This window comes from Tenrec ecaudatus, chromosome 4, assembly GCF_050624435.1.
Source record: "Tenrec ecaudatus isolate mTenEca1 chromosome 4, mTenEca1.hap1, whole genome shotgun sequence".
Lineage (NCBI taxonomy): Eukaryota > Metazoa > Chordata > Mammalia > Afrosoricida > Tenrecidae > Tenrec > Tenrec ecaudatus.
The window spans coordinates 7,686,624-7,714,237 of record NC_134533.1 but is presented as its reverse complement, the minus strand read 5'-3'; the positions used below and the strand labels follow the sequence as shown (position 1 = coordinate 7,714,237).

General features: G+C 63.1%; 2 protein-coding genes across 6 annotated transcripts; one reads left to right on the top strand and one right to left on the bottom strand.

Moving 5' to 3' along the window:
* On the top strand, positions 1–9,593 carry SCYL1 (SCY1 like pseudokinase 1). Of its 4 annotated transcripts, none has more exons than XM_075545425.1 (18): positions 1–192; positions 504–644; positions 764–886; positions 963–1,189; positions 1,848–1,938; positions 2,026–2,181; positions 3,930–4,088; positions 5,018–5,125; positions 5,574–5,687; positions 6,938–7,093; positions 7,395–7,583; positions 7,675–7,750; positions 7,933–8,097; positions 8,274–8,410; positions 8,709–8,777; positions 8,878–9,093; positions 9,182–9,233; positions 9,333–9,593. In XM_075545425.1, exons 1-18 carry the CDS (start codon positions 82–84, stop codon positions 9,455–9,457), a joined length of 2,415 nt encoding a protein of 804 aa, XP_075401540.1. In that variant the 5' UTR covers positions 1–81; the 3' UTR covers positions 9,458–9,593. The 4 variants fall into 4 exon arrangements, with proteins under 4 accessions (XP_075401540.1, XP_075401539.1, XP_075401538.1 ...); XM_075545424.1 differs by having other exon boundaries at positions 9,179–9,233; XM_075545423.1 differs by having other exon boundaries at positions 8,706–8,777.
* On the bottom strand, positions 9,450–23,753 carry LTBP3 (latent transforming growth factor beta binding protein 3). Of its 2 annotated transcripts, XM_075545420.1 has the most exons (28): positions 23,411–23,753; positions 20,923–21,252; positions 20,626–20,828; positions 20,379–20,484; positions 20,157–20,249; positions 19,898–20,020; positions 19,291–19,449; positions 19,027–19,212; positions 18,593–18,609; positions 18,446–18,518; positions 18,185–18,286; positions 16,080–16,205; positions 15,860–15,991; positions 15,644–15,772; positions 15,400–15,522; positions 15,076–15,198; positions 13,489–13,611; positions 13,170–13,289; positions 12,303–12,431; positions 11,883–12,050; positions 11,528–11,611; positions 11,267–11,395; positions 11,038–11,175; positions 10,815–10,955; positions 10,564–10,725; positions 10,395–10,475; positions 10,175–10,306; positions 9,450–10,079 (listed from the first exon to the last, which is right to left on the bottom strand). In XM_075545420.1, exons 1-28 carry the CDS (start codon positions 23,736–23,738, stop codon positions 9,928–9,930), a joined length of 3,912 nt encoding a protein of 1,303 aa, XP_075401535.1. In that variant the 5' UTR covers positions 23,739–23,753; the 3' UTR covers positions 9,450–9,927. The 2 variants fall into 2 exon arrangements, with proteins under 2 accessions (XP_075401535.1, XP_075401536.1); XM_075545421.1 differs by lacking the exon at positions 13,170–13,289.
* Between the last annotated feature and the right edge of the window lie 3,861 nt (positions 23,754–27,614).

Here is a 27,614-nt window from a genome sequence, read left to right as displayed (position 1 = left end):
CACTCGCCCCGCCCCCCGGCTCGGGCGGCCGGAGGACCCGGAGCTGAGGCGCCCGAGCCCCAGCCGGCGGCGGCCAGGAGGATGTGGTTCTTCGCCCGAGACCCGGTCCGGGACTTCCCGTTCGAGCTCAGCCCGGAGCCCCCCGAAGGCAGCCCGCCCGGGCCCTGGACCCTGCACCGCGGCCGCAAGAAGGTGAGCGCGCCCGCAGCGCAGGCCGCGGCCCAGCCCCGGCCTCGCCTAGCCCGCGCCGCCGGCCCCGCCGCGTCGCGCCCGGCCTGACGTGGCTGCCGAGCGTCCCGGGCAACGGCCCGGCAGGGCAGCGCCGCGCCGACGTGGCGGACGGACAACCGTGGGGTGGCCAGCCGGGTCCGGGTCACGCGGACTGGCCACGTCCCGGTGGCTGACCCGCGGCCCGTCGCTTCCGGGCCGCACACCGGCGCTGGGGACCCCCTGGAGCTGGGAGGCCGCCCCGCCCTCAGAGCCCTCTGCACCCGCCCCCCCAGGCCACGGGCAGCCCGGTGTCCATCTTCGTGTATGACGTGAAGCCCGGCGCCGAGGAGCAGACCCAGGTGGCCAAAGCTGCCTTCAAGCGCCTCAAAACCCTCCGGCACCCCAACATTCTGGCCTACATCGACGGGCTGGAGGTACCCACTGCCCCGCAGCCCCCCTCTATCCGTATGCCGCTGGTCTACCCCTCAGCACCCCCACCCCCCAGATGTGGCTCTTCCTGCCCGCCCTGATCACCCCACGCTCCCTCCTCCAGACGGACAAATGCCTCCACATGGTGACCGAAGCCGTGACCCCCCTGGCCATGTATCTCAAGGCACAAGTGGAGGCTGGTGGCCTGAAGGAGCTGGAGCTCTCCTGGGGGCTACACCAAATCGTGGTGAGTGACAGGCGGATGTGACCAGGCAGGGGTGGGGGCTGCAGGTGCTGGGGGTGACGGCTCTTTCTGCCCCCAGAAAGCCCTCAGCTTCCTGGTCAATGACTGCAGCCTCATCCACAACAACGTCTGCCTGGCCGCTGTGTTCGTGGACCGAGCAGGGGAGTGGAAACTTGGGGGCCTGGACTACATGTACTCGGCCCAGGGCGACGGTGGGGGGCCCCCTCGGAAGGGGTACCCTGAGCTTGAGCAGTATGACCCCCCGGAGTTGGCTGACAGCAGTGGCCGAGCGGTTGGAGAGAAGTGGTGGGTGATGCGGGAAGGGGGAACGTCTCCCAACCTGTCACCCTGGGCTACTGTCTCCTGAGTCCCTCCCCTGCTGTCTGTCTGTGGAGGGAAGGCACTCGAGCCCCAGGGTGCACCCACTCCTTTCCTCCCCTCCCAGAATCTTTGCGGGTGAGACTGGAGAGGCAAGAGGCATCAGGGTCAGGTGGTTTGGAATGTGGAAGGTGTTTGAACTGAGTCCAATGACCTTGTTTCTCTGGGCCTCAGTTTCTTTATCTGCCAAAAGGGGCTAATATTTGCATGGTGACCCATTAAAAACAACAACAACAAAATAAACCCAACCCAATGTCACTGCCTGTGAAGTCAATTCTGACTCATGGAGACCATATCAGACAGGGTAGAACTGCCCCGTGGCTTTCTGAGACCGTTATTCTTTACAGGGATAGAAAGCCTCACTTTCCCCCAAGGAGCAGCTGGTGGTTTAAAACTGCTGGCCTCACAGTTCACAGTCCAATGAGTAACCCACTACACTATGGGGCGGTTCTAGCCTTTCCTATAGGGTCCCCAGGAGTCAGAATCAAGTGTGGTGGAGTTTGAGCTGCAGGCCATGCAGTGGGGCTGGAGGCCAGGCCTGCCCTGGTGGCAGTGGGGCCTCATGGGCTCTGGTTTCCTGCCGCAGGTCGGCTGACATGTGGCGCCTGGGCTGCCTCATCTGGGAGGTCTTCAATGGACCCCTGGTGCGGGCGGCCGCCCTGCGCAATCCTGGGAAGGTGAGTGGCCCACCGTGACTCTCCTTGGCCCCCGCCCCTCCCTGCCGTCCAGCCACCTTCACGCTGACCTCTACCCTTCTCCCACAGATCCCCAAATCGCTGGTGCCCCACTACTGTGAGTTGGTTGGAGCCAACCCCAAGGTGCGCCCCAACCCGGCCCGCTTCCTACAGAACTGCCGGGCGCCTGGTGGCTTCCTGAACAACCGCTTTGTGGAGACCAACCTCTTCCTGGAAGAGATTCAGGTAAGCCCCCACCCCACCTGTGCTCCCATCATCCCTGCATACCTTGTGGGTCCCCATTATTGTGCCCTCTGGAGGCAAACGGCTCAGGCCTCTACTGCAAGATAGGAGCCTGGTGAGGGTAGGGAGCTTAGGGCAGAGGGCTGTGTGTGACACTCAGGAGATGCCTAGGGGCTGCTCCTCTGCCTCTGTAAGCCCCCAACCCCTGCCCGTGCACGGTGCCCTGGGCTTGGTGGGCAGCAGACTGGGAGGGAGCAAGTCAGAGGCAGACCTTCCCTCAAGGTTCTCGAAGTGAGGGTTCCCTAGGCACAGAAGATAACACACCAGACAGCCTGGGGCCTGGCAGTGGGGACAATTCCTGGGAGGGGACAACAGCAGGGGCAGGGAGCTCAGGGCAGGGATCTCTGGGAACATGGAGTGGACTCCCTGGGGGTGGCCACTGTGGGAAAAGCATGCCAGGTCAGGGACCAGCCTGCTCTGTAAGCTCTGGGAACCTCAGTGGCCGCATCTGTGTGATTGGATAGTAGTACCTGCTCTCCAGGAGGGGGTGATGGGGAGAGGAGGTGCCCCTCCCCAGCACACCTGTGTGACCCAGCCATGTGTGAGGCACTAGAAAGTGGCAGGCACAGCCCCAGTTCCTGAGGGGCTGAGAATCTAGCAGGCACACTGTCACAGGCGAGGGCCTGACTGAGCTGGGTCTGGAGGGGAAGCTGCTGGGAGCTCCAAGCCCACCTGTGGGGTCGGGGCAGCGGGGCTTTGTCAAGTGGGGTTCTCACATGGCTGGCCATGCAGGGCTGCGTGAGTGAAGCCCAAGAAGCACTCCCCCTTCTTAAACCGCCCCCAGGAAGCTGGTGGACAGAGCTCGGGCTGTGACTCTTCATGTGAGGTCTTGGGTGGGTTGTCCCTCTGGGCCGTGGCACCCCTAAACCTGTGATCAGAGTGCCAGGTCAGCCTCCCACACCAGGCCCGCCTTCCCCCAGGCCAGGTGGTGGCAGTGGGTAGTGGGACCACAGAGCATGTAGGACCTCTGGGAGTAGCCAGGGCCGGGTGGCCTTGAGGCTCAGCCTCCCTGTTGTCAGTGGGGGGTGTGATAGCACCTCTCTGCATGGGGTCCCTGCAAAGGTTCGGCCCTCCTTGACTGCTGGCTAGCTGTGTGACCTTGGACAAGTGCTTTGCCCTCTCTGAACCTCAGCCTCCTGAATCAGATGTGAGTTTTGCTGGCACCTGCCCCTTGAAGTTACCTGCAAGGTTATTTGAGATGGTCTATGGGAAGGTTGCCCTGGGGTAACTGACTGATGGCTTCAAAGCTGGTGGCCCGGTCCATTTGGGCTCTGTGGGAGGGCTGGCCTTGAGGGTAACCTACACTCAGTCTCTCCTTCTTCCCAGGCACTGGCCGGGGCCAGGGGACCTGAAAAAGCCTCACCCCGCAGGGAACCTTAGCTTCCTCGTCTGTCTGATGGGGCAGCAGAGCTCACACCTGGGACTGGCTGGGAGTGGACGGAGGGGGATGGAAGGGGGCAGGTGCTCGGCATGAGAGAGAATGGCAGCCGCCAGTGACTGGCCATCAGGGGTGTCTCTCTGAACCTTCACAGGAGCCTCCTTGGGAGGGGGCACTGTCTGGCCCCATTACCTAGACTGCAAGGTGTCCTGCTGCTGCTTCAGGCTGGGGGTGACCCCACTCTGTCACCCATGGCTCAAGGGTGGGGGTCAGACTTACTCCTCCCTGTTTCCTGTCTGTCCTGATTCCCCAGATCAAAGAGCCCGCCGAGAAGCAGAAGTTCTTCCAGGAGCTGAGCAAGAGCCTGGACTCATTTCCTGAGGGTTTCTGCCGCCACAAGGTGCTGCCACAGCTGCTGACGGCCTTTGAGTTTGGGAACGCCGGGGCTGTGGTCCTCACACCCCTCTTCAAGGTAAGTGGGGCTCGGAGCCTCAGTGGGGACCCTCAGCAGGTGGAGGCTCACTTCTTGGAGCCAGCCCTGAAGGCTGTCCCGGAAAAGAGCACTTGGCTGGGCAGATCCCAGCTGGCATCCCGGTGGGTTGGCCTTTGGCCAGCTGGCCTGCCACCAGGGAGGCTGTGAGAACATCTTGCCTTTGGGGACCGGAGATCATGGATTTCACAGACCTCCGGCTTCAGGGCACTCAGTTCTTCCTCCATTTCCTGAGATAGCTGCCCTGCTGCCCAGAGGGTCCCTTGCCCACCACCCCTCTGCCTAGCCTCCCTGCTGGCCCCTCAGCTGGCTTGCCTGACTTCTGAGAGCTGAAGCTTCTGGCCTCTGCTCGACAGGCACCTGCCATCACCTGCAAGGAGCCCAGATGGGATAGGGGCTTGCACATGGGGCTGTTTATCGCTAGGTCCGTGGTTCGAACCCACCAGCTGATGGAGCAGAGGAAGAGGCTTTCTGCTCCTGTAGAATTCCAGCCTTGAAAACCCACGGGGCAGCCCTACCCTGTTCTGTGGGGTCACTTTGAATAAGAACTGCCTGATGACTGTGGGTTGGATTTGGGGTCTGCCCTCACTGGAGAATCCCTGCCCATGTTGGGGTGGGATGGAGTAGAGAGTGGACCCTGGAAAAGCTGCAGGCAGAATGCTGTTGGGGGAGTGGGTGGGCCTGTGGGGGGTATGGACACCCACTTTCAGAGCAGGTACTGCTTTCAGGGTCTCTTCAGTGAGGCCCTGACTCTTGGAGCGATGCGGGCAAAGGGGCTGCCGAGGAAGGACCCTCCTCACCCCCTGCCACTCCTGCCCTGGGATTGTCCGGAAGTCAGGAGCTCATTGAAGGGCACCCCTCCTCCTGGAGGTGGCTGAGCCCCACTCTGCCCCACTCGCCACCCCCTCCAGGTGGGCAAGCTCCTGAGCGCGGAGGAGTATCAGCAGCAGGTGATCCCCGTAGTGGTAAAGATGTTCTCGTCCACCGACCGTGCCATGCGCATCCGCCTCCTCCAGCAGGTAGGCACCTCGCTGGGACTGCCTGGTGCCCCGCCCCACCCCTAGCCTGCTGCTGGGGAAGTCCCAGCTACCCTCTCAAGCCCCAGTCAGTCGGTCAGAGCCCTTGCCCTGGCTGCACGGTCCCCTTCCCACAGCACACCCAGGTGAGGGGCTCAGCCCAGGGGACCCCGTTTGCTCATCTCTGGAGAAAGGATAGTTTTCTGCCAACCTTTGGCTGTTGGGGGTGAGATCTGGTGAATGGGATTGAAGGCTGGGGCTCCCAGCTGCAAGAAGAGGTGGCCTTTGCCCTGGCACTGCGTGTGGCTAGGCAGGCCCAGAGCCAGGCCTTTCCCCTCCATGTGGCCTGAGGCTGCAGAGGGGGGCGGGCAGGGGCTCAGGAGGCTGACCAGGCTGCTGTGGGGATGGCAGGGGGAGCTGGCCGTGTCCTCACACCCACCCTGGGCCACAGATGGAGCAGTTCATCCAGTACCTCGACGAGCCAACGGTCAACACCCAGATCTTCCCACACGTTGTCCACGGCTTCCTGGACACCAACCCCGCCATCCGGGAACAGACGGTCAAGGTGAGCAGGTCTAGGCCCAGCATGGCCGCCCCTGGCGTTCAAGATTGGGCAGCAAGTGCCGGGGTGGTTTGCCCTGGACACCCAGGCTGGGGTTTTAGTCATGGGCCTGCAGTGTGGGTGTGGAGGGACAGCCACTGAAGGGGGCAGGGGAGCCAGACCCTGAGCATCCAGCCCTGTCCCCCATGTCACTCGGTACCCAGCATGTCGAGCAGCAGGCACTGAGGCAGGGTGGGAAGGAAGGGTGGGCAAGAAAACCCAGGGCCAAAGATGCAGCCAGCAGGGCCACCTGCCCGTGGTTCCGAGGTTTGGGCCCGGGCAGGGGAGAGTGAATGCCTGGGCACTGAGCTGCAGGGGATGTCCCACAGCTCATAGCAGCTCAGTGCATCCCGCTCCCCTTGAAGAGCGGCGTGAGGACTGCAGCCCCGGTCCCCAAACTCAAGGCAGTCAACAGCTGTGGCAGAACCTTGTGGCTGGAGGCTCACACACTGGGTGGTCTGCTGACCCAGAACCCTGGGAGGCACGGGTGGGGGGGTTGGCTAGTAGGGTGGGCATGACAAGAGGTCCAGGGTCTGGTGCTGGGGCCTCCAAACATTTGCAGGTAAGGCTGAAGGGGGGGATCTGAGAGGAGATTCGAGGTCAGCAGAGAACCTGAGCAGAGTTGGGTTCAAAGAGCCAGGCAAGCTTCTTGGCAGGAGGGTACGCAGAGGAGTGGGCTTGGGGTGGGGGGGCGGGCTGCTAAGGTCTGAGCAGCCACATATTCCTCAGAGGGGCAGGGATATGGGACAGGAAGCCTGGGCATGACCTCCAGGGCCTGTGGGTCTTTCCAGGGTCTCGGCGGAGGTCTTGTAGACAAACTCCTGCAGGTGCTGGATGGGTTTGGGTCCCCAGCAGAGTCTGATCCTTTCAGGTGGAGGGAGGTGATGGAGAGGCAGCCGCTATGGGCCAGGGGGCACAGGACCCACAACAGGGCTGGAGATGCAGTCCTCGAAGCCTGCCATGGGGTGGGGTGGGGCCGCCCTGAGCCCTGTCATGACGTGCTGGTTAGAAGAGGGACTTAGAGCTGGGGTGGGGCAGGCATCCCAGGCAGGGGGACTGTGCGGGCCCGGTGAGTCTGGAGTGGAGGCCAGTCCAAACTTGGGTCCCTGTCAGTGCAGGTGCCAAGGGATGGGGCTCCAGGCAGGGCTGGTCTGCTCAGCCCCAAGGGCAGCCCACTGGCCTGGCCCACTATGTCCACTGTCCCCACCCTACAGTCCATGCTGCTCCTGGCCCCCAAGCTGAACGAGTCCAACCTCAACGTGGAGCTGATGAAGCACTTTGCGCGGCTACAGGCTAAGGATGAGCAGGGCCCCATTCGCTGCAACACCACCGTCTGCCTGGGCAAGATCGGCTCCTACCTCAGTGCCAGCGTGAGTGCCTGCTGGGCCCGGGGCTGGACTCCAGAGGGGGAGTCAGTTGGCCCCGGTCACACGGGGTGGGGCTGGTGTATAAACTCAGACAGGAGACAGGAAGGAATCAGCTAGGCTAGCCGGCAGCGGGGAAGGGAAGCCCAGGCCGTGGTCCTGAGGAGGGGCTGTGAGCGAGAGCTGGTGGTCAGTTCTTTCATCTGCAGGGGTCGGCTGAAATGAAGTTACACCTTTCAGCCTTGGGGCCCTGGGACACAGGCCCCGGCAGTGTGGGGCTCGAGGTTGACCCTGTCCCCCACCCCAGACCAGACACCGGGTTCTCACGTCGGCCTTCAGTAGAGCCACCAAGGACCCGTTTGCTCCATCCCGAGTTGCGGGCGTCCTCGGCCTCGCTGCCACCCACAACCTCTACTCCATGAGTGACTGTGCCCACAAGATCTTGCCCGTGCTCTGCGGCCTTACCGTGGACCCTGAGAAGTCCGTGCGGGACCAGGTAAGGCGGCTGCGAGAGCAGGTGTGGAGCCGGGGGCCAGGGACCTATTGCTGGCTCCTGGGAGCCTGAGCCCCAGCCCTGTCCCTTGCAGGCCTTCAAGGCCATTCGAAGTTTCCTGTCCAAACTGGAGTCCGTCTCAGAGGACCCCACCCAGCTGGCAGAAGTGGGTGAGTCGTCCCCCAAACACATTCCCTCATCCGTGACCCGAACAACCTGGGAGAATCAATACCTGGGGAGGAGAGGGGCTCACTCTGGGTCCCTCAAGTTCTGTGATCACAGAGATACCCCACCCCATCCCCACCCCTGGGAGCCTCTGGTCCACTCCCATCCCTCTCCCTTCCCCACTCAGAGAAGGACGTCCATGCGGCCTCCAGCCCCGGGATGGGAGGAGCCGCAGCCAGCTGGGCAGGCTGGGCAGTGACAGGGGTCTCATCGCTCACCTCCAAGCTGATCCGAACCCACCCCACGGCTGCCCCCGCCGAGACCAGCACCCCCCAGCGCTCCCTGCCCGAGGGTGAGTGTCCCAGACTGGCTGCACCAATGGCTGAGAGAGCTTGGCTGGCAACCCTGGGCTGCTGTTGGGGACCCTGGGGATGGGATGCAGCTAGACTGTCCTCACCGCTCACCACACAGCGACCTCCACCCTGATGGGGCCAAGTGTGTGGCCTTCAGTGAGTCTCTGCTCCCCAGGACTGCCGGCCCCAGCCCCCGTTCCCGCTGCCCCCACCACCACAAGCCACTGGGAGGCCCAGGAGGAGGGTAGGGACACAGCAGAGGACAGCAGCCCTGGCGACAGGTGGGATGACGAAGATTGGGGTAGTTTGGAGGTAAGTGGGCCTCCCTGGGGACCCCAGCCCAAAGGCCACAGGCTCCATTCAAGGAGCCCCAGGGGGCTCAAGTGCAGTCAGGAGTCGACGATGACATGTAACTGAGAGCTCCTGACTCAACTCCAAGGGCCGCTGAAGCAGGTGGAGAGAGAGGCAGGGATGGGCTTTGCATCGGCCTTCGCACTAGGAAGCAGGGCGGAAGGGGCAATGGGACTGCCTGGGAATGACAAGGGCGCCGTGGGGATAGTGCTTGATCAGGTGACCTTTTATCTCCTTCCTTCCCTCTTTCCCACAGCAGGAGGCTGAGTCAGTGCTGGCCCAGCAGGATGACTGGAGTTCCGGGGGCCCAGCAGGCAGGCCAGCACAGGTGAGCCTGGCGGGGCAGGGGTGGGATGGGATGGGGTGTGAGAGTCCCCAAAGGGGGGCATTCCAGCACTCCTGTTCTTTCCTTCCCACCTCTCCTGCAGGCCGGCACCTCTGACCACAAATCCTCCTCGGACTCCACCTGGACCAACTGGGAGGCTGAGGGCTCGTGGGAGCAGGGCTGGCAGGAGCCAGGCCCCCCAGAGTCACCCCCTGAGGGCACGCGGTTGGCCAGCGAGTATAACTGGGGCAACCCAGAACCCAGCGACAAGGGTGACCCCTTCGCTTCCCTGACCACACGTCGGGAGACAGGTGCCCAGGTGAGAGGCAGGTGGGGAATGAGGGGCAGACCCAGAGGCGACCTTGACCTGGAGGCAGTCCTGACCCCGCCCTGTTTTCCCTTAGCAGCCGAGGCCAGACTCCTGGGGTGAGGACAGCTGGGAAGGCCTGGACACTGACCGTAAGTGCTTCCCTGGAAGGCCCAATGGCCTGGCTCCCTCAGCCTGGGCAGCTGTGGGGAGGGGTCTCACCCACACACACATCTGCTTCTGATCTCCAGGCCAGGCCAAGGCGGAGCTGGCACGGAAGAAGCGAGAGGAGCGAAGGCGGGAGATGGAGGCCAAACGCGCAGAGAGGAAGGCGTCCAAGGGCCCCATGAAGCTGGGTGCTCGGAAGCTAGACTGAAGTGCAGGGTGGGCGCTCCCGGCTGGCGCGGAGAGCAGGCCCTGCGAGTGTATTTATTGTACAAACCATGTGAGTCTGGCCCTGGCCAGTCGCCTCGAGTGTACAGAATCAGAGCCACAATAAATTCTATTTCACACCCCTGTCCAGGCCCACTCGGGCCCCTCTGCGCGGCCAGCACGGTCTCCGGCCCTGAGGTGGGCTGCCCTCCGGCCGCCCTGGACATCATTGTGTCAAAGCCAAGAGGAAAGAGGCACGAAGTGATCCATCCGTTTCTAGGCAACACTCTGGGAGGAAAGCAAAGGCCATTCAGCCCTGATCCAACCCCCATGGTCGCACGGCGGGGGGCCACGATGGATGCCTCTGTTCTCAGAGTTCACCAACTGGTCTGCGGACCAGACCGCAGAGAGTCTCAGAGTGCCCTGCCGCGGGCGGGACCACTCAGTGGTGGCCGAGGTCCAGCGGGGGCAGCGTTAGCGGCGGCGCTGGGGCACGCAGGCCCCGTGCGGGCGGCTGCGGGTGAAGCCAGCTTTGCAGACGCAGCGGAAGGAGCCGCTCGTGTTCACGCAGCGCTCGCTCTTACACAGCAGGCCGCGCTGGTTCAGCTCCCGGCACTCGTCGATGTCTACCGAGCGGGACCAGAGAGCTGAGGTTCCCTGGGCTTCTGGTCGGGTGCCGCCCGCCCGGGGTGCCGCCCGCCCGGGGCGCCCCCCTACTCACCAACGCAGCGGGCGCGGGAGGGATCCAGCTGGAAGCCTCCAGGACACTCACAGACCGCGCCGCTGGGCCGGGGCACGCAGCGGCCACTCACGCAGCGGCACTCGTCCGAATCCTCCTCAGAGCTGTCCTCGTCTGCGTCAGCATGGAGACGGGGCGTCAGCATCACCCCGGAGGGATGGCACCCACCCAAGTGCCCGCGGGCGGGCGGCGGCCCACTCACCTCGCGGAGCCTTGCCCAGCAGCAGAGGGCTCGTGTCCCAGAAGGAATTGCTCTCGCTCTGCGATGTCGGGCACTGGGACCCTGGGAGGAAAGGGGGCGCCCCGCAGCATCAGCCACCCCGCCCCCACCCTACCCTCCAGACCTGGCACACCACACCCGCCGGGCTCACCAGCGCCCCGCGGCGGGCAAGGGTGACACTGTGCGCCCCAGCCTCGGCCCTGGCGGCAGCAGCAATCATCAAAAGTGAGGGCAGGCCCAGCCAGGGGACCTGAGCACATGCCGTCCTCCCCGCGCTGGCCCCAGCACACGTCACGCCGCTCCGGGGCGCGCTCTGCCGGGAGAGGGCACGAGGACACGGTCACTCCACTGCCCCCCACCCCACCTGCGTAAGGCAGCAGCCAGAAGGACCCTCGACCTCACCTGCTGGGCTCTCAGGGAGCTGGCAGTCCCGGCCCGAGGGCCCTGGCACCCAGGGGGTGCGGCACTCGCAGCGGTAGGAGCCTGGTAGGTTGACGCAGCGACCAGGGCGGCAAGCCGCTGGGTCCTGGCACTCGTCCACATCTGCAGGAGGGTGGGGGGCAGTGGCAGTCACAGCTCGGTTGGGGCCCTGCCCGCCTCCCCAGAGTCCCGAGCCAGGCCTCACCCATCTCCTCTGGGCTCAGGCACTGGCGCTGTGCGGGGCTGTATTCGTTGGGAGGCGTGCAGGCGCAGCGGTAGCCACCGCGCGTGTTCTCGCACACTCCGTTCCGGCAGTTGGATTCATCCAGACACTCGTCCACGTCTGCAGAGGAGGGGTGTGTGTGTGTGTGTGAGGGGGTGTCCGTTGAGGTGCCCTGCACCCCCACCCGCAGCCACTCCGGCCAGCCGCTCACCCACACACTCCAGCAGGTTCCCGTCATAGTAGAAGCCCTGCTTGCAATAGCACTCATAGCCCGGCTGCGTGTTCACACACTTGCCCTCCTTGCAGATCTCTGCCCCGAATAACACGCATTCATCGATGTCTGTGGAGGAAGTGGGTGGGGTTAGCTGGGTGGGCAGAGTACCAGTGGGAAGGGCTCTCCAGGCAGCTTCCTAAGCTTGATGGGCTGGGTGAGCCAGACACGCCCCCCAGTGGGCAGGGCCACCCGGCTTACCGCGGTGGGCCGGGATGCCGTAGTTGACAATATTGTTGTCCTGGGTGTAGCCCTTCCCGTCGGGGCAGAGGCTGTGAAACTCGGCTGCAGGAAGAGGGCAGCAGTGGGGCAGGGGATGAAAGTCGGCTGAGCACATGGGCTGTGCCCCACCAGACTGCCCACCACCCATGGGGTCTATTTTCCCCACTCCCGGTTCCCCCGGGGGCTGCAGGAGCCCCCAGCCATCCTGTGGAAGAAAGATGAGGCTTTCTACTCCCATAAAGTCGGTCGCCAGATCGCACCGGGGTAGCTACACTCTGTCCTACAGGGTCACTGTGAGTCAAAAGTGGCTTGATGGCCTTGCCCGCCTCCTGACCTGAACTGAACACTGGACAGGGGTAGATCTCGCAGTGGTCCCCCCAGCCGGCCCCCAGAGAGCAGCAACACTCCTGCTGGGTGACGTTGGTGGCCAGCACGCTGTCACAGAAGACCGTGTCATCAAAATTAAGGTAGCACTCTTTCTTGTGGTGGGGCAGTTCCACCTCTGTGAGGGAGAGGGAAGCTTGGGGTCACCCATCTGCCCCACCTGCCCGCCACGCCCTCCGGTCCTTCCCAGGCTCTCCCCGCGCCCTCAGTGTGGTATTCTGGGCCCTGTGAGTCTTGACCCCATCCGTCATCACCAGGCAAAAGGGATTTCCTCCTGCTCCTTAGACTTGGGGGGACCGGGCAGGATCTAACCACCACATTGCTTGTGAAGGGTTGTCCGGTGTGTGCAGGGAGGGCCCTGAAGACTCACCCTCACAGCCGTGCTGGTCCTGGGTGGGTGTGAAGCCCTCATCGCAGATACACACGTAGGAGCCCTGCAGGTTCTCACAGGCCCCATGAGGAAGGCACAGGCCCGGGTCCTGGCTGCACTCATCTATGTCTGTGATAGCAGGGGTGGGGGGCCACTGATAGGTGTGCCCTAGGACCTCCCCCAAGTTCAGAACCCGGGTGTCCACTTTGATATGAAAGAACACACAGTAGAAAGTCCGCTGGCTAGACGTGGACACACTCGCCGCCTGCATTCGGCCTAAAACCTTCAAAGGTGCCCCACTGATGACCCTCCAGCCCTATGCCACCTAGACTGGGGTGGGGGACTCCCTTAAAGACCCAGTCCAACTGTCACCTCTCCTCGGCTATGACCACATTATCAAATGCACACATGGAAAACAAGCCACACCCATAGAGCATGCATAGTACAGAGGAGACCACGGTGATTGTGTGGTCACACCTGTTACTTGAGTGAAAGAAGTACGGTAATCTTAAGTCAGCACTCTGCTGGCACTGCAAGAGAATAGGTTACCACTCCAGTCTCCCCTACCGGCTGCCCGGGATCACTGTCCAAATCCCTAAGACTTAGCAGGCTGCCCAGGACAGTCAGCGGCTGATGGTGCGTATGATCCAGTTTTGGGGGAAGAACAGCGAATGGCTATCTAGACGGAACGCAGCGCCATGTCTGGCACCCAGTAGGCCCCCGGAAGGGGTTAACTATCAGTATTTCTCGGATCACTGTTATTCCAGGCAAGAGGGAAAAAAAAGAGTAAGCAGATGTGCGGATGGCATGGCAGGCCACACCAATTACTCCCTGCTGGGCCCCACCCTCCAGCCCCTCCCCTCATACCTTGGCACTTCCTGCCCCCCACCAGCCGGTACCCCTGGGGACAGAGGCATCGGTAGGAGCCATTGGTGTTCATGCAGTCACCCCCAATGCAGGTTACTGGGAAGTCACACTCATCGATGTCTGGTGAGGGGATTGAAGGGTAGACAGTCTCAGAACATGTACCGCCTGAACCTGCTCAGGTCTTCCCAAGCCCGGGTCCCATGCGCTCATGCTCCAACTTGGGTCCACGAGGATCTGGCGGCTCCTCGGCTCAGGGCTTAGGCAGCAGGGACGTAGGGGAAGGGAGGGACAGGACAGATGGCCCCTCTCCCAGCCTCACCCTCACAGCGGCTCCGGTCCCTGGCCAGATGGTAGCCAGAGAGGCACTGGCACTGGAAGGAGCCTGGCGTGTTGGTGCAGATGCCATTGTCACACACGTCCTTGGACTCACACTCGTCCACGTCTGTGGACAGAGGGTCAGGACAGAGGTGGTCTTTGGCCCCTGCTAGCCCATAGCCTGGAACACTGGAGCTCAGGCCAGCAGGGCCCTCCCCCTCTCCCAGCCCCAGGGAGGGGATCAGGCCAAGTGCTGCTTGGGTCAGGTTGAGGGGAGAGCACCGGGCACTTAGGACACTTTTCCTGCCTGCCTGTTTTACCCTCGCCAATGGGGGAGCCCCTTCCTCCCAACCTCTATTGCCAGACTGTACTGGGCCTCCAGGAACCTCACGCCCGGAACCCGAACCCAGACATTCAGCCATCTTCCTGCATAAACAAGCACCACTCTTTGCCCATCCCCCTTGCCGTTATCCACAGTTATACTTTCTGCTCTTTAATCACTGTCCAAACATCTTAAATGGGCAGCAGGAGGATGAAGTCCCTCAACCCTCCATCCTGCCCTGACTGTGCCTCATCCCTATATCCAGTGTCCCCCGACTGCATGTTATCTCTTCCTGTGCCTAATCCATGCATTCACCTGTGTCACAGGCAGGTGCGTCTATAGGAAAAAACACCGCCTATGGGGTTGGTACTGTCCTGTTTCAGGTTGCCCTGGGAAGACATCCCCTGTGTATAGGGGGCGCTACTGTGAAGTTTTCCTTGTGATGTAAAAGGAGCCCCCAGGACCAGCTTCACGGAGTCCTCTCAGATGGACCCTGCTCCCCCTTTCTTATGTTGGGGCCATCAGGGCAATACACTTCTTGCAGATTACCTGGTCCAGCCTCACAGCTCATGTCCCTTGGCTCCCTGGGCTGCAAGCCCCTCACCTCAGTGTCTGCTTCCCTCCCTCTGTGGGTCTCTGCTCCCTTCTCTCCCTCAGGGGCTGGTAGCTCCTCTCTCAGACCTCCCTGCACGGCCCCTGAGACCCTGGCGTGGAAGGCTCCTGGCCTGGCCCCTTTCAGGACACCAACTTCGGTGGGTGATCTAGCATCCCTGAGCTCGAGACTCTTTCCCCCTTAGATGCCGCTCAACCTGTCTGTCCCTCAACCTGCCCCAATCTCTGCTGATCCACAACCCCCTGTGCTCTTTCTCACCTGAGTCTGCCTGGGCAGAGCCCTCAGCTGGCAAGCGGTTCACTCCCCTCTGGCTAAACCTTGGTGATCCTTGACGCTGACTCAGGTAGCCTGACTCCATATTCCCCATTTCTCAGAATCCCTGCTCCCCAGCCCCTCTAAAAAAACGTGTGTGTGTGTCCAGAGCACCCCCTTCCATTCTTTGGATTTTTTCCTTTTCCTTCAAATTTAAGTAGTGTGCTTTGTAAACACGCATCTTGGAGCCTGGCACCCTAGGACGCGTGTAGAGAGATCCGATGCCCCTTGCTCTGAGGAAGAGTGAGCGGTCATCCATTAGCCACCTCCCACCCACCGGTTGTGCGGTCTCGGTGTAGGCGCGGGAGCGGGTGGCTGGGTGGGGGTGCAGGGCTGGGGCTCACCCAGGCAGCTGCGGCCGTCCGGCGCAGGCACATAGCCTAGGGCGCACTTGCAGCGGTAGGAGCCCGGCAGGTTCTCACACCAGCCTGGCGAGCAGGGGCTGCCCTCGGCGCATTCATTCACGTCTGCGGCAGAAAAGGCTCGCCTCGGACTCCATCCCAGGTGGAGGTGGGTCCACCTCCATCCGTGGACTCCAAAGGAAGCCCCCCTTGCCTACTGGCCCGCGAGGCTCTACCCTCCTAGGCCCCACCTTCTGCTCGCCCCAGGCCCCGCCCACTAGCCTCCGAGGCCCCGCCTCCCACCCCAGGCCTGGGCCCCACCCTCACCGCGGCAGGCCCCGCCCCCCTGGCTGCGGTAGCCGGGCTGGCAGGCGATGCACTTGAAGCTCCCGGGTTTGTTCTCGCATTTGCCATCAGGGCAGCTGCTGGGATCCCGGCACTCATCGATGTCTGCACGGCAGGGAGAAAGGTGACGCGTTCGGGGGCCCCAGGGCCGACAGCAAGGCCAACCTCCGCGGACCAACAGAAGCTGCGCCCGGGGCTCCCCGACCGGCCCGGAGGGGCTCCCCACCTTCGCAGACGGGCTGCCGGGAGGCCTTAAGCCGGTAGCCGGGGTAGCAGTTGCACTTGTAGTGCCCGGGGAAGTTGAGGCAGAAGCCGCCTTCTCCGCACAGGTGGGGCTTAGCGCACTCGTTCAGGTCTGAATGGGAGGAAGACGTGCCTGGGGGTGCGGGCGGTGGCAGAGGGGGAGCCGCACCCCGCGACCCCGGCCCTGCCCCGCGCTCACCCACGCACGAGCGCCCCCCGGCGCCGACGTGCAGGCGGTAGCCGCGGTTGCAGTGGCAGTTGTAGGAGCCTCCGGTGTTCATGCAGATGCCCCGCCCCGCGCCGCACGGCTCCGCCTCGCACTCGTTCACGTCTGCACGGTGGGGAGGGGGGGAGAGGTCAGGGGCGGGGCGAGCCCAGGGCTGCCCGCCCCCCGACCACCTGCTCCGCCCCGCGCTCACCCACGCAGTAGCGGTGCTGCGGATGCGACCGGTAGCCAGGGTTGCAGTGGCAGGAGTAGTCGGAAGGGCCCGGGACGCACTCCCCGTGGCCACAGATGTTCTGGTTTAGGCGACACTCGTCCGTCTCTGCAGGGGTGGGGCGGGGTGTGTGGGGGTGACCTTTTCCTTTTCGACATCACATTCCAAATGAATCCCATTCTCTGGATTTGGCCCCATCAGGACCCCATATTCCAACTCTAAGAGTCTGGGTATCTAACTCAACTGCCCCGGCATCAATTCTGACTCTGAGTGACCCTATAGAACATAGGAGAACACCCACCTTCACGTGGGTTTGTGAGGCTGTAAATCTTTATGGGCACAGAAAGCCTCATGTCTCCCACAGAGTAGCTGGTAGATTTGGGGGGCTGGTTTTGGGGTGAGCAGCCCAACCTGTAAACCACTATACCACCAGAGTGCTTTAACTCTCTCCCAAATAATCCCAAGACTCCAGACAGGTCCCGGCCAGCCCTGTGTCCTCAAGCCCAAGACCCTCAATACTTCCAGCCTCACTCACTCCCCTGTCCCCATCACATTCCATCCCCTCAGGCCTCAGTCTTCCCCACACCTCTGGGGCTTAAACCCCGCTCTCCCCAGCCACCTGTAGTGTCCATCAACACCCATGTCTTCTACCCCAGTGATTCCAACAGCCCGTGTCCCAGAACCCGAGCCCCCCATTCCGGAACGGCTGCCCCTGGAACCAAGGGAGGTGGGCTTGGTTTCCTGGGGAGTCCTGGCTTGCCTCCCGGCTCTGCACAAGCAGGTACTTCACTGTCACCAACCCCGGGAAGTGTCTTCTCTCTCTCTCTCTTCTTGGCATCTGTTACTCACCAGCCTCATCTCCAACTCCTTCCTCCCCTGCAGCCCAGGCTGTGTGCTGAACTCTGTCTGTCACCAACACACCTGGCCAGCAGTGTCCCCTGGGCCTCAAGTGCTTCTCGGGCCTTCCTGTGGGCTTCCTAACACCCGCTTCCTAGAGCTGCCCCCGGAGCACCTTCCTTGAGGTTCCACAGCCCCCAGGCCATGCAGCTTCTACTCCAGTCTGAGACTTATCCAGCTGTGCGACCTGCGGTGCATTACCGAACCTCTCTGAATTTCCTCGCCAGGACAGTGAGGCTTAGCAGCGGCCACTTGACACAGCATGAGAAGGTTAAGTGATATCTGGTAGAGAAACCCCTGAGAGAGCGCCTGGTGCACAGTTACCGTCCAGTGGGAGCTGGCAATCATTACGATGCCCAGACTCTTCAGACGCTTCCCGCAGGCAGCCTCCGGGATCAAAGCCAAGCCTCTTAAGGCTCCCATGTGCTGGACCGGCTCTTGTGGGAAGCACTGATCTGTGTGTGGTTTCGCCCTCCTCGGCCAGTGTCTCCTGCTTCTCTGCCTTTCACCTGGCAGATTTTCACTTGGCTCCTCCATTTTTACCCAACCTGCACACCACATTCCTTCCCGACTTCCTCTCTTTCAAACCCCAGGTCAGGTCAGAAAGCCTTTTCTCGTGGTCACCCTGCATACTCCCACCATGCCCTAGCCTTTGTCGTGCCACCTCTCTGTAATTTGTCTGCTGCATGATTTAGCTCAGTGCCTGGAGGAGTGTAGCTCCCAGCCGCCCCCTGGCCGCCTCCTGTGTGCAGAGTAGAACTGCTTCGGTAAGATGTTCAAGGTGATGGCCTTTTGGAAGCAGATTTACTTCTGAGGTGAGCCTGGTCCTTAAACACGTGCCCCACTCGGGGACCCACCCCCGTGGTTGTCCTTGGATCGTGATAGTGCTCTTGTCACTCTCATGCAATGACTGATGGTGACCTTCTAGGACAAGGTAGAACCATCCCCGTGGATTCCTGAGACTTGCACGCTTCACAGGAGTAGAACACCTCATCTTTTGCCTGCAGAGCGGCTGCTGGCTTTGAACAGCTAACCTGGAGGTTAGCAGCCTAATGGCACAGCACCACCAGGTGTCCTTGCTAGGGCTGTTAGCACTATGGAATGACTATGGAGAAGGGGGCAGGGGAGGGAAGAATGCTGGGGGGGGGGCATGGCCCGTGCAGGCTGTGGCCTCCATGGGCAGGTCTCACCTGTGACCTGCGTGGGGGCGATCTCCACGGCGCTGCGGGACGTGGGCAGCTCCGCCGGCAGGAAGAAGGGCACAGTGGATGGTGAGGGGTGGGAGATCAGCGCTGCAGAAGGCAGTGCAGCCCATCAGAGGGTGAAGCGGGGTGAGTAGCCTGGCTCCCAGGAGGCCTCAGTGGCATGTCAATGTCACCTCGCCCCATCCTTCCCCTGACCCCCATAGTGACTTAGCCTCTGAGGACTCATCCCTGCAGTGCCCAGCTCACCAGGGTGGGGCCGGGCAGGAGCTGTGGTGCTGGCCAGGTGGGTCTGCTGTGCTGACCGCTCCTCGCTCACTGACTGCAAGTGACAGCTGCCTGAGTCTTGTGGCTCCCCTCCCCTTCCCACCCCTCTCCCCTGGCCCGCATACTCACTGACTCCGTGGGCACCCCTGAAAGGAAAGAAGATGGGGCATAAGTAACTGGCTGGGTGAGGGGTGGGGGTGACAGTCTATGGTTAGGATTCTCCCAGGTCAGTGAACAGGTCTCAGAGCCAAGGATCAGGGGTTAGATCTTGGGATGGAGGAGGTCAGGGGTCAGGAAAGCAAGTTTGGAGAATTTAGCAGTGGGGCCAGACCTTGGGTTCCCGGTACAAGGCAAGGGAATTCTAGCTCAAGGTTGATCCCTCAGTTAGAGGTCAGAAGGGCAGGTCTGGGGGCAGCAAAGGGGTTCTGGGGTCAGGTGATTCATCTAGCAGGGGCAGGATTAGGAACTAGGGGAGGCAGACTCTGAAGTCATAGCTGGGAATCAGGGACGAAGGGGTCAGGTCCAAGGGCACACCATGGGCCAGGGAGTGGGAAGGGTCAGACCTCTGTCATCCTCAGGGTCCTCTGGTGGGGGCGCCCGGCTGGGGCTCTCGGGCAGCTGCTGGGGCTTGGGCGGCCCATCAGGGTGCAGGAAGAGGGAAAAGTCACTTTCGCCCTGAATGGTGAGCGTCTGGTGGGAGGTGAGAATGTGGTAGCCCTTCCCGGCCGGGCAGATCTCCTTGAAGGCCGCTGTGCCAGGGCAAAGGACCCAGTGAGTGCCCCCCGACCGGCACCCAGCCAGCCCCTGCCCCAGCGCCCCAGGCTCACCGGTGCCATCTGCCGGGCAGCGCTGGCACCGCGCGCCCCAGGCTTTGCCCACACTGCAACAGCAGAGCTGGCGGGTGAGGCGCGTGGTCAGAGGGTGCTGGCACTGGTGCTCGGGGCTCACCAGGCGGAAACACAGGCTCTTTCCTTCCGGCTTGTCCGCTGTGGGTGGGTGGGGGTGGCATGGGCATCTGGGCTGAGCAGGCACCTGTCTTCCCAGCTGTCCAGGCTCCCTTCTCTGGCTCAGACAACGAACCTGAGCCCGTGTGACCCTGCCTCATGTGACCTCTGAAACCCGTGTGGCCTCTGACTTGAGCTGTTCTGAGCCTCATCTCTAGCGTCCAGTCAGCTTCTGACCTCATGCCACCCTAGACCTGAGCCCTGCTCCTCATCGCACCCAGGAGTTCATCTAACAGATCCGCAAGTCCCTGACCCCATGAGACTTCTGGCCCCAGGTCACATGGGGTTCCCCGGCCCTGTCCACCCATGACCCTACTCAGACCCACCAGCTCTTAATCTTCCTTTGCCTCCACTTTGACTTCTTGTGAAAACGCCAGCGCTGGCTGTTCACACCTGTCCTCCCTCCCCGACCCCTGGGCCCCAGGCTCACCAATGCACTGCGTGCGGGAGGGGCCCAAGCTGTGGCCAGGGGGACAGACGCAGCGATAGGAGCCAGGGTTGTTAAGGCAGTCCCCATGGCGACACATGCCCGGCATGGCACACTCGTTGATGTCTGTGGGGGTCAGCGGGAGAGGGGCCATCAGGTGACAGCACACAGTTCCAACCAAGGTCCTGCCTCCTCTCTCCGGGAACTCCCCCAAGGAAGGGTGGGGCCCCGCTGGCCCAAAGGGTCTCCAGGTCCCACCTACCCTGGCAGTGGGTGCTGTTGAGGCGTTTGTAGCCCTGTGGGCAGTCGGTGCCCACCTCCCCGCGCACAGGTCCTGGTTTCTGCACCCCTGTGTCTGCAGAGAGCACGGAGGAAGGTGAGCGGGCAGCGTGGGAAGGAGAGGGGTCTGGTGGGCAGCGACAGCGCTCAGGCTACTCCAGGTTGGGGTGCCAGCTGCAGGGTCCCCCGCCCAGCCTTCACTCACACTGCAACTGCGGGCACTTGTGACACTTGCTCTGGCCCCAGGCGGTGCCCACGCTGCCACAGCAGTCCTCCTGCTTGGTGAGGCCAGGGAGCGGGTTGCTGCCACACTGGGGGAGGGGCGTGGAAGGCGGTTACAGGACGCCCTGCCCCAGCCTGGCTTCTCTGCATGCTCTTCCCCCTCCCCAACCTGTGGGTGGAGTGGGACCCCCGTTTTGAGCAATCCTCAGGAGCTGGGCAGGGTCACTCACGGGCTGCTTCGGTAGCGTGTCCTGGAAGCAGCGGCCCAGGGGCTTCTGGGTGGGTGGCCGGGGGTGCGAAGGCTTGGGGTGCGGCAGCAGGTGCTGGGCGGGGGCGGGGCCCTCAGCGTTCGACCCCTCGATGCGGTGCACCTGCACGGAGGCCTCGGGCGGGTGGTGCACGCGCACGTTCACCACGGGAGGCGGGGCCTGCACTGAGGGCGGAGCAGGTGGCCTCAGGGCTGTCCGGTCGCCCGGTCGCCGGTCCCGCCCACCTCGGCCTCCCGGGGTTAGCCCGTGGCTCCGTACCTTCCGCTGAGATCTGGCCCGGCCCGAGGGGCACCAGGAAGGCGGCGTGCTGGGCAGGGGGCCCCTCCCCGGGCCCAGGCGGGTCGGCGATCACCTGGACGGCGTAGATGGCGTGCTTGCTGGCTACAGAGTCGCTCTCCGGGGCCAGGGGCGGCAGCGCGCCAGTGGACAGGGTACCGGCCCGGGCCAGCCCAGGGCCTGAGCCGCCGGCGCCCCCGCCAGCCCCGCCGGCGGGCACCTGGCAGAAGCGACCGGTGAAGTCCGGGGGACATAGGCACTGGTTCCGGGAGGAGCACTGGCCGCCGTTCATGCAGGGCAGAGGGCACACCACTGGAGGTTGGGGCAGAGGGACGCCAGTCAGGGCCCCCCATCAGCCTCCCCCCAACCCGCCCCCGCGCTGGCCCGCTCCGCTCCTACATCCCGCCTCTCCCCCACCTCCTGACGTCCCGCCAGCCACAGACTCTATGTCCCCCGGGAAGCTGGATTTTGTGACCTATTCCTTTCAGTGTGGGGAGACTGCCTTCTTTAGGGATTCCCCCCATATCCTCATACCCTGGACCCAGCCTGGGAAAACCTCTCACGAGGTCACCCCTTTACCCCTGTGCTTAGCTTTGCTTCGTCGCTCAAGCCCCGCCCTCCCGCACCAACTTTCCTTTCTGCCCTATCCCACCTCACTTTGCTGCGTCCATGGGCACCCACTGCCCCAGGCAACGGGCTCTTCTCTCTCCTGCTCCCCAGCCACTAACTTGACACCCTCCTTCGCCTCTCCCTCCCCGACCCCTGCAGACTCAAGCCCTATCCTTCTAGGAGAGGGGTCCTTCCTTGTGTCCCACCAGCCCAGCTCTTTCTCATGGACTGCCATGTCATGTCCCCAGCTCTGTCTGGCACTTGGTCGGCCCATATACAAGTCGGTAGCCCCCTCTAAACACCCCCCCCATGTCAGGGCATTTGGAGGGCAAGGCTGGGTGGACTTCAGTCCTGGGTGGCAGAGGAGGTGCTGGGGAATCAATGAAGGAAGGAATGAGTGGCTGCTTGTTGTTCTCCTTGGGATGCCCCCCCCCCCTCACACACACACACACACACACACACACACACACGTGCTTCCAGCCTTGGGATCCTGACCTGATGGAGCTGGAAGGTGGCTGCTGTTCCCCAGGGCACAAGCTAGAGACAGAGACAGAGCTCTCCTGGCTTTGGGAGCATGCTGCCCAGCCCAGTCCTGCCCATCCTGCTTGGCCTCATGGGCCCAGGCCCCCCAGGACAGGCGGGTGTGTCCTGGGCCAGGGAAGGCAGGATCCTCTCTTCCTGCCTCCCAGTGAGTCACTCATAGCGGTGAGGATGACCTCTCTGTGACACCCGCCCACTGTGGCCTGGGCGCTGAGCCTGGGGGATGTGGGCAGCAGGGATGGAGACAGCAGCCTGGGCAGGATGGCCGAGGGGCCTGGGAGGCTGTGCTCACGGGCACTCACACACAGAGTCGTCCTGACACCAACACAGGCTAACATAGACATTCCGGATGACAACATAGTGCAGCATGAACTTAATCACAGTGCCCAGCTGCAGAGCCCAAGCCTGTGGTGTGGCACTGTGGCCACCATACACACACCTCTACCACCAGCAGCCCCCCTACCATCATCTCCTGAGAACTGGGTGGGCTTCCTGGGGTCTGAGTGGGTCTCTGAGCCTGGGAATGTGTAAGGGGGCTGTTTTGCTGCTGCCATCCTGGCCCCAGCCTAATTACCCTGTCCAGGGAGGTAATTACTACTGGGACACCTCCCCCAGCCTGGCCCATGGCCAGGGATCACTGGTCAGGGCCCTGGGGGAGGAGAACAGAGTTTCCTTAGGGCCTGGCCTTTTGAAAGGGGATGCTGGGCTCCAGGCTAAATTGGGGAGACCAGAACGGAGTGGAGGGCCTCAGGGCTTAGGGGAGGAGGCAGAGGTAGGGCACCAGGAAAAGGAGGGACCCCCATTTAGTCCCCACCTCCAGACGTACATTCCACTTCTCAGGCTTCAACATCCCCCCCATCCGGGACCTTGCCAAGTATCCACCAGCCCTGCTCTCAGCCCTCCTCATAGAAGCACAGGTGTCCACTTGGGCCAGTGGTGCTTGGATCTTTCCAAAGAATTTCCTGTTTCTTGTAGCAAGTAGTTTCTTCAAGGAACTATTTACCCCTTTCCTGATGCTGCCAGCCCAGTTCACCTCCATAAAACCCAGCACTGGCCCCAATGCCCACTCAGGACTCAGCACCTTCTAGGACCCCAGCATCAGCCCCACACCCTGGACCCCAGCCCTCACTTCAAAGGCAAAGGCCAGGCGCGCTCCCCACCCCAACTCACCCCCCCCAGCGGTGCAACCCCCAGGGACTCTGGCCTGGAACCCCAATCCCCTCTCTCTGCTCTCTGTCTCGGATGCCAAGACTCCGCCGGGCGTTGCGCCATCGTCCTGGCGCCTGTCCCCCAGCCCCAGCCGGTGCCCCCTGGCCCTCACCCACGCGGAAGCCGGAGCCCGTGAGCGTGTCCGTGCTGTGGCCGTTCTCTCCGATGAGGGTCATGTTGGAGCCCTGCTGACAGCTGTCCCGACACTGGCCCTTGAGGCAGGTCCGCTTACAGATCACGGGCGCAAAGACCACCTTGAAGCGCTCGCGGGCCAGCGCCCCGCCCCCGCCGGCGCCCCGCTCGCCGGCCGGGCCCCCCGCCGCCCCGCCGCCCCGGCCCAGCAGCAGCAGCAGCAGCAGCAGCAGCGCCAGCAGCCCCGCCGCGCCCGGCCCGCGCATCGCAGGGGCCAGGCCGCCGGCAGCCCCGCGGGGCGCGCGCATCCGGGGCCACGCGACCCCGGCAGGCGCGGGGAGCGCGCGCCACGGAGAGCCGGCTAGAGGGGACCGCGGGTCCGAGCCGGGCGCGGGCGGCGGCCGCGGCGCCCCGATCAGGCCGCACCGGCGGCGGCGCGGGCAGGAAGGCGGCCCTGGGCGGCCCGGCCGCCGGAGCAGGCGCGGGGCGACGCGCGAGCGCGCAGTTGTTTTCCCGGCGGCGCGGGGGCTGGGCGCTGGCCGCGGGCCAGGGAGACGGCGGCGCTTTCGGGGGAGAGCGTCGTCGCGGCCGCCGCCGGAGGAGAGGGTGTGCGGGCTGGCGGGCGGGGAGGCCGGGGGCGGTCCCCACCCGGTGCCCGCCCCGCCGGAACCCGCCGGAACCCGCCGCCGCCGCCGCCGCCTGGGTCCCTTCCAGCGGCCTCACCTGGGACCGCGGCCGCCCGCCGGATTCCTCCGGGCGGGGCCCGCAGAGCGGGTAGCGGAGGCTGGCGGGGCCGCCCGGCCCGGTGGGGGTCACACTCAGACCAGAGATCGGGTGGGGACTGGCGCCCAGGCCTCTCCGCCCTCCCTTGGCCTGCCGTGTCCTCGCGGGGGTCTCACCGCCCCCAAACTCTCCCCGCCTCGGCCCTGGCCCACTCCTCTCCTCTCCAGAAGGGAGTCAACGAGGGGGCACTCCTGGACCAGGGGCACAGTGGGGCAGGAAGAACAAAGCTGGCAGCCCAGCCTCCTGCTGAGCCCCCTGCAAATGGCTTCCCCTGTGCCCACCCGGCCCTCCCCCCTTCGTCTGGTCTGGCCGAGTTGGCGGCGCTGGCCCGGGGCCTCAGACACTCTGGAATCGCCAGGGTCTGAGCTCAGGGCCTGGCCCCCTTCCCAGGCTGAGAGCCAGAGGAGGGAGGGCGCTGCTCTAGGGCCCAGGGGGCTGGAGAGGGACACTCAGGGGCCTCCGGGCAGGGGCTGCCAGGGCTGGGGTGCAGCCCTGAGTTTGTTCAAGGCTGGAGGGGAGCCAGGTCTGCCCGCTGGCCTGAAAAGGGAGCCTTGGGGTGTTGCACACGTCTTGGATCCCAGGCCACACTGAGGCCCGGCCTGGAGACCCCATTCCCTGTGACTCACAAGACTCAGCAGGAGGTGGCATGACTGGAGCTGGGAGCAGCAGCTGCCAAGTTCGGGCAGCATCAACCTCCCCCTTGGAGCAGCAGCCAGGGCCATCTGGGAAGGAAGTGTTGGGGAGCGGGGGAGGCAGGGGGTACACCTGCCTAAGGAGTTCACAGGTTTGTTTTGAGTAGATTTGGGTAGCTCAGGGGAGGCCCCTTAGCAGGGTCCCTGAGCTACTACTCTGAGTCCAGACCTGGTTAAACTGCTAGGTGTTGCAAGGTGTGTGTGAGTGGGTGGATGGGGGGACTCATTGCCCCGAGTTCCTGGGCTCCCTGAGAAGGGGGTCCTAGTCATTGCCTTCCTCACACTTCTTGGAGGCTGAGCTGCCTCTAGCCGGAGGAATCTGTGTTCCCCTCAGAACACACCACCAACAGGCCAAGGGGGGGGGGAAGCATCCCAGACCTCAGTTTCCCCTCTGTGAAGTGGGGCTCCAGCGAACACTAGAACTGACCCCGCACTCCTGGAGCCTCTGTGCTAGGAGAGGAGAACTTGAGACAGCTCCATTCCCAGCTAACCCCTGAGGCTGGGGTGGGGGGGCGCGCAGGGGGGGTGTGATAGGAGAGGGCCAGGGAAGTGAGAGTAAAGGTGGTGATGGGACCTGGGGGTCCAGGAAGCCCCCAGATCAAGGGCTTTCACATTAGGAACCTGGCTGAGACGCTGGAGTTGGCAGGCAGCGGGTCTCCCAGACAGAGGGGAGTAAGGCACGTGAGGGGTTAAGGGGGAGGGCGGGGGATTCAGTTCTTCCTGGAACTGAGAAGGCCCTGGAACAACATGATGGGGAGGTGGGGAAGGCAGGGCACAGCTTCCGGTGAAAGCCCCCCCAGTTCTGTTTCCAGTGCTGGGGGGTGGGGGGCTGCTGTAAGGCAATAGGGGGCACTGTTGCCTTCAACCTCGAGGGGATACTGGGGGCGGGTTGAGGGGGAGGGACAGTGGGGAGGCTGAGTGATGGAGAAGCAGGTGTCACAGTTCCTCAGGGTATTTGGCTGGAGCCCTTGGGCGGGGCGAGGGAGACAGCGGTGGGAAAGCAGTTGTAGGAACGTTTTGGGGTTTGAGACGCTGGTGAGTCATCTGGCAGAGCTGTCCGGTAACGTTGGGCTGCTAGCGAACTGCCAGGTGGGCAGTTCAAAGGCATCCGATGCTCTGAAGGAGGAAGAAGCAGCTTCCATCAAGACTGACAGCCGCACAGATCCTCTCACTGAGGCCTGGTGACCCTACAGGGCAGGGCAGAACTTCCCCTGCGGGTTTTCCAGACTGCCACACTTGACGAGAGTAGAGAGCCTCATCTTTCTCCTTCGGAGCAGCTGGTGGCTTCGAACTGCTGACCTTGTGGTGGGCAGCCCAGCAGGTAACCGCGAGGCCACCAGGGCTCAATTGACAGCCTCAGAGACCCTATATACAGGGCCTCCGTAAGTCAGCCTTGCCTCAATGACAGTGAATGTGTTTTTTGTTTTTCTCCAGTGACTTTGAACTGCTGACCTTGTGGTGGGCAGCCCAGAGCATCACCCCCCGCCCCCGGACTCTTCCCCACCCCAGTCTAAGCAGCTTTTTGCTCAGGACGATTTTTAGTCAGCAGTAGCTCAGCTCCGTCTGTGACAGTTGGCTGGGGAATAGCACCCAGGAACATCAGTGCTCTCAACCTGAGATCCTGCTCCTGTGCCTGCACTGCTCCCAAGCTTTTTGGGAAATCCGGGGAGTCTGCTACCTTCACGGCCACTCCTGCCACCTACTCTGCTTCCTCGGATCCCTCTTCCCCTGGTGCCGGCACTCACCTCATTTCACACCAAATGCCGCCAAGCCTCTTGGCTTCCCTTTGCTTGAGGGGCTGCAGAACACTCTGGGTCTGGGAGCCGAGATGCTGGGCTTGCCCCGTGCGGGGGGGTGCCCTCCTCGCAGCGCCTCCCCGTCCTGTCCTTCCTGATAAGGGACAGCCCCCTGGCCTCTGAGAGCCACCCAGCCCCATGTCACCCTATGTGCTTCCTCGCCGGCCCTCCTCAGCTGAGAACACACTTTATGGGACTTTCTTTCCTTGCCTATCCTCCCTGTCACCGTCCTGCCGGGAAGGTGCCCTGCAGTCCCAGACCCCAGCATGCACTTTGGTCATGTTGTCACGGGGAGAGTCGTCCCTTGAGAAGGGCCGCATGCGTGGAAGAGTAGAGGCGCAGCGGATAAGAAGGGGACCCTCAACAAGATGCACGGGCACACTGGCCCCCACAGTGGGTCCTGCTTAACAACTGCGAGGAGGCGCAGAAGTGGGCTGGGCTTCAGTCGGTCACTATGAGTCAGCACCAACTGGACAGCCCCAGCCACAGAACTGCCTCCAGAGGGGGTCTAGGCTGTGATCCTTCCAGAAGCAGACGGCCACGTGTTTCTCCTGCAGTGCAGCCAATGGGTTTGAACCCCCGACAGGTTGATCAGAAGCCAAGCACTACTCTACCAAAGGACTCCAGACCACCGCCGATCTGTCTGAGAGACTAAACGTCTGTCCCTGGGTGCTCAGCTAACAGGCATGGAAAACCCCACACTTGCTGCTCTCCAGTCAATGCTGACCCACAGCAACCCGGGAGGGCAGGGTAGAACTGCCCGGTGGGTTTCCGAGACTAAAGCTCTTTCTGGGTGTAGAGAGCCCTGTCTTTTCTCCAGCAAAGCTGCCTGGTGCTTTCAAACTGCCGACCTTGTGGTTGGCAGCCTGGTGCGTGACCACTGCGCCACCAGGCTCCTTGGGCATTGAAAAGT

Coding starts and splice junctions, on each gene's coding strand:
- SCYL1 (XM_075545422.1), top strand. CDS start 82: ATGTGGTTCTTCGCCCGAGACCCGGTCCGGGACTTCCCGTTCGAGCTC. Junction 7,584..7,674: donor AGAAGTCCGTGCGGGACCAG/GTAAGGCGGCTG, acceptor TGTCCCTTGCAG/GCCTTCAAGGCCATTCGAAG. Junction 8,098..8,273: donor CCAGCGCTCCCTGCCCGAGG/GTGAGTGTCCCA, acceptor TCTGCTCCCCAG/GACTGCCGGCCCCAGCCCCC.
- LTBP3 (XM_075545420.1), bottom strand. CDS start 23,738: ATGCGCGCGCCCCGCGGGGCTGCCGGCGGCCTGGCCCCTGCGATGCGC. Junction 20,021..20,156: donor CAACAGCACCCACTGCCAGG/GTAGGTGGGACC, acceptor TGACCCCCACAG/ACATCAACGAGTGTGCCATG. Junction 15,523..15,643: donor CCGGCAGCCCGTCTGCGAAG/GTGGGGAGCCCC, acceptor CCTGCCGTGCAG/ACATCGATGAGTGCCGGGAT.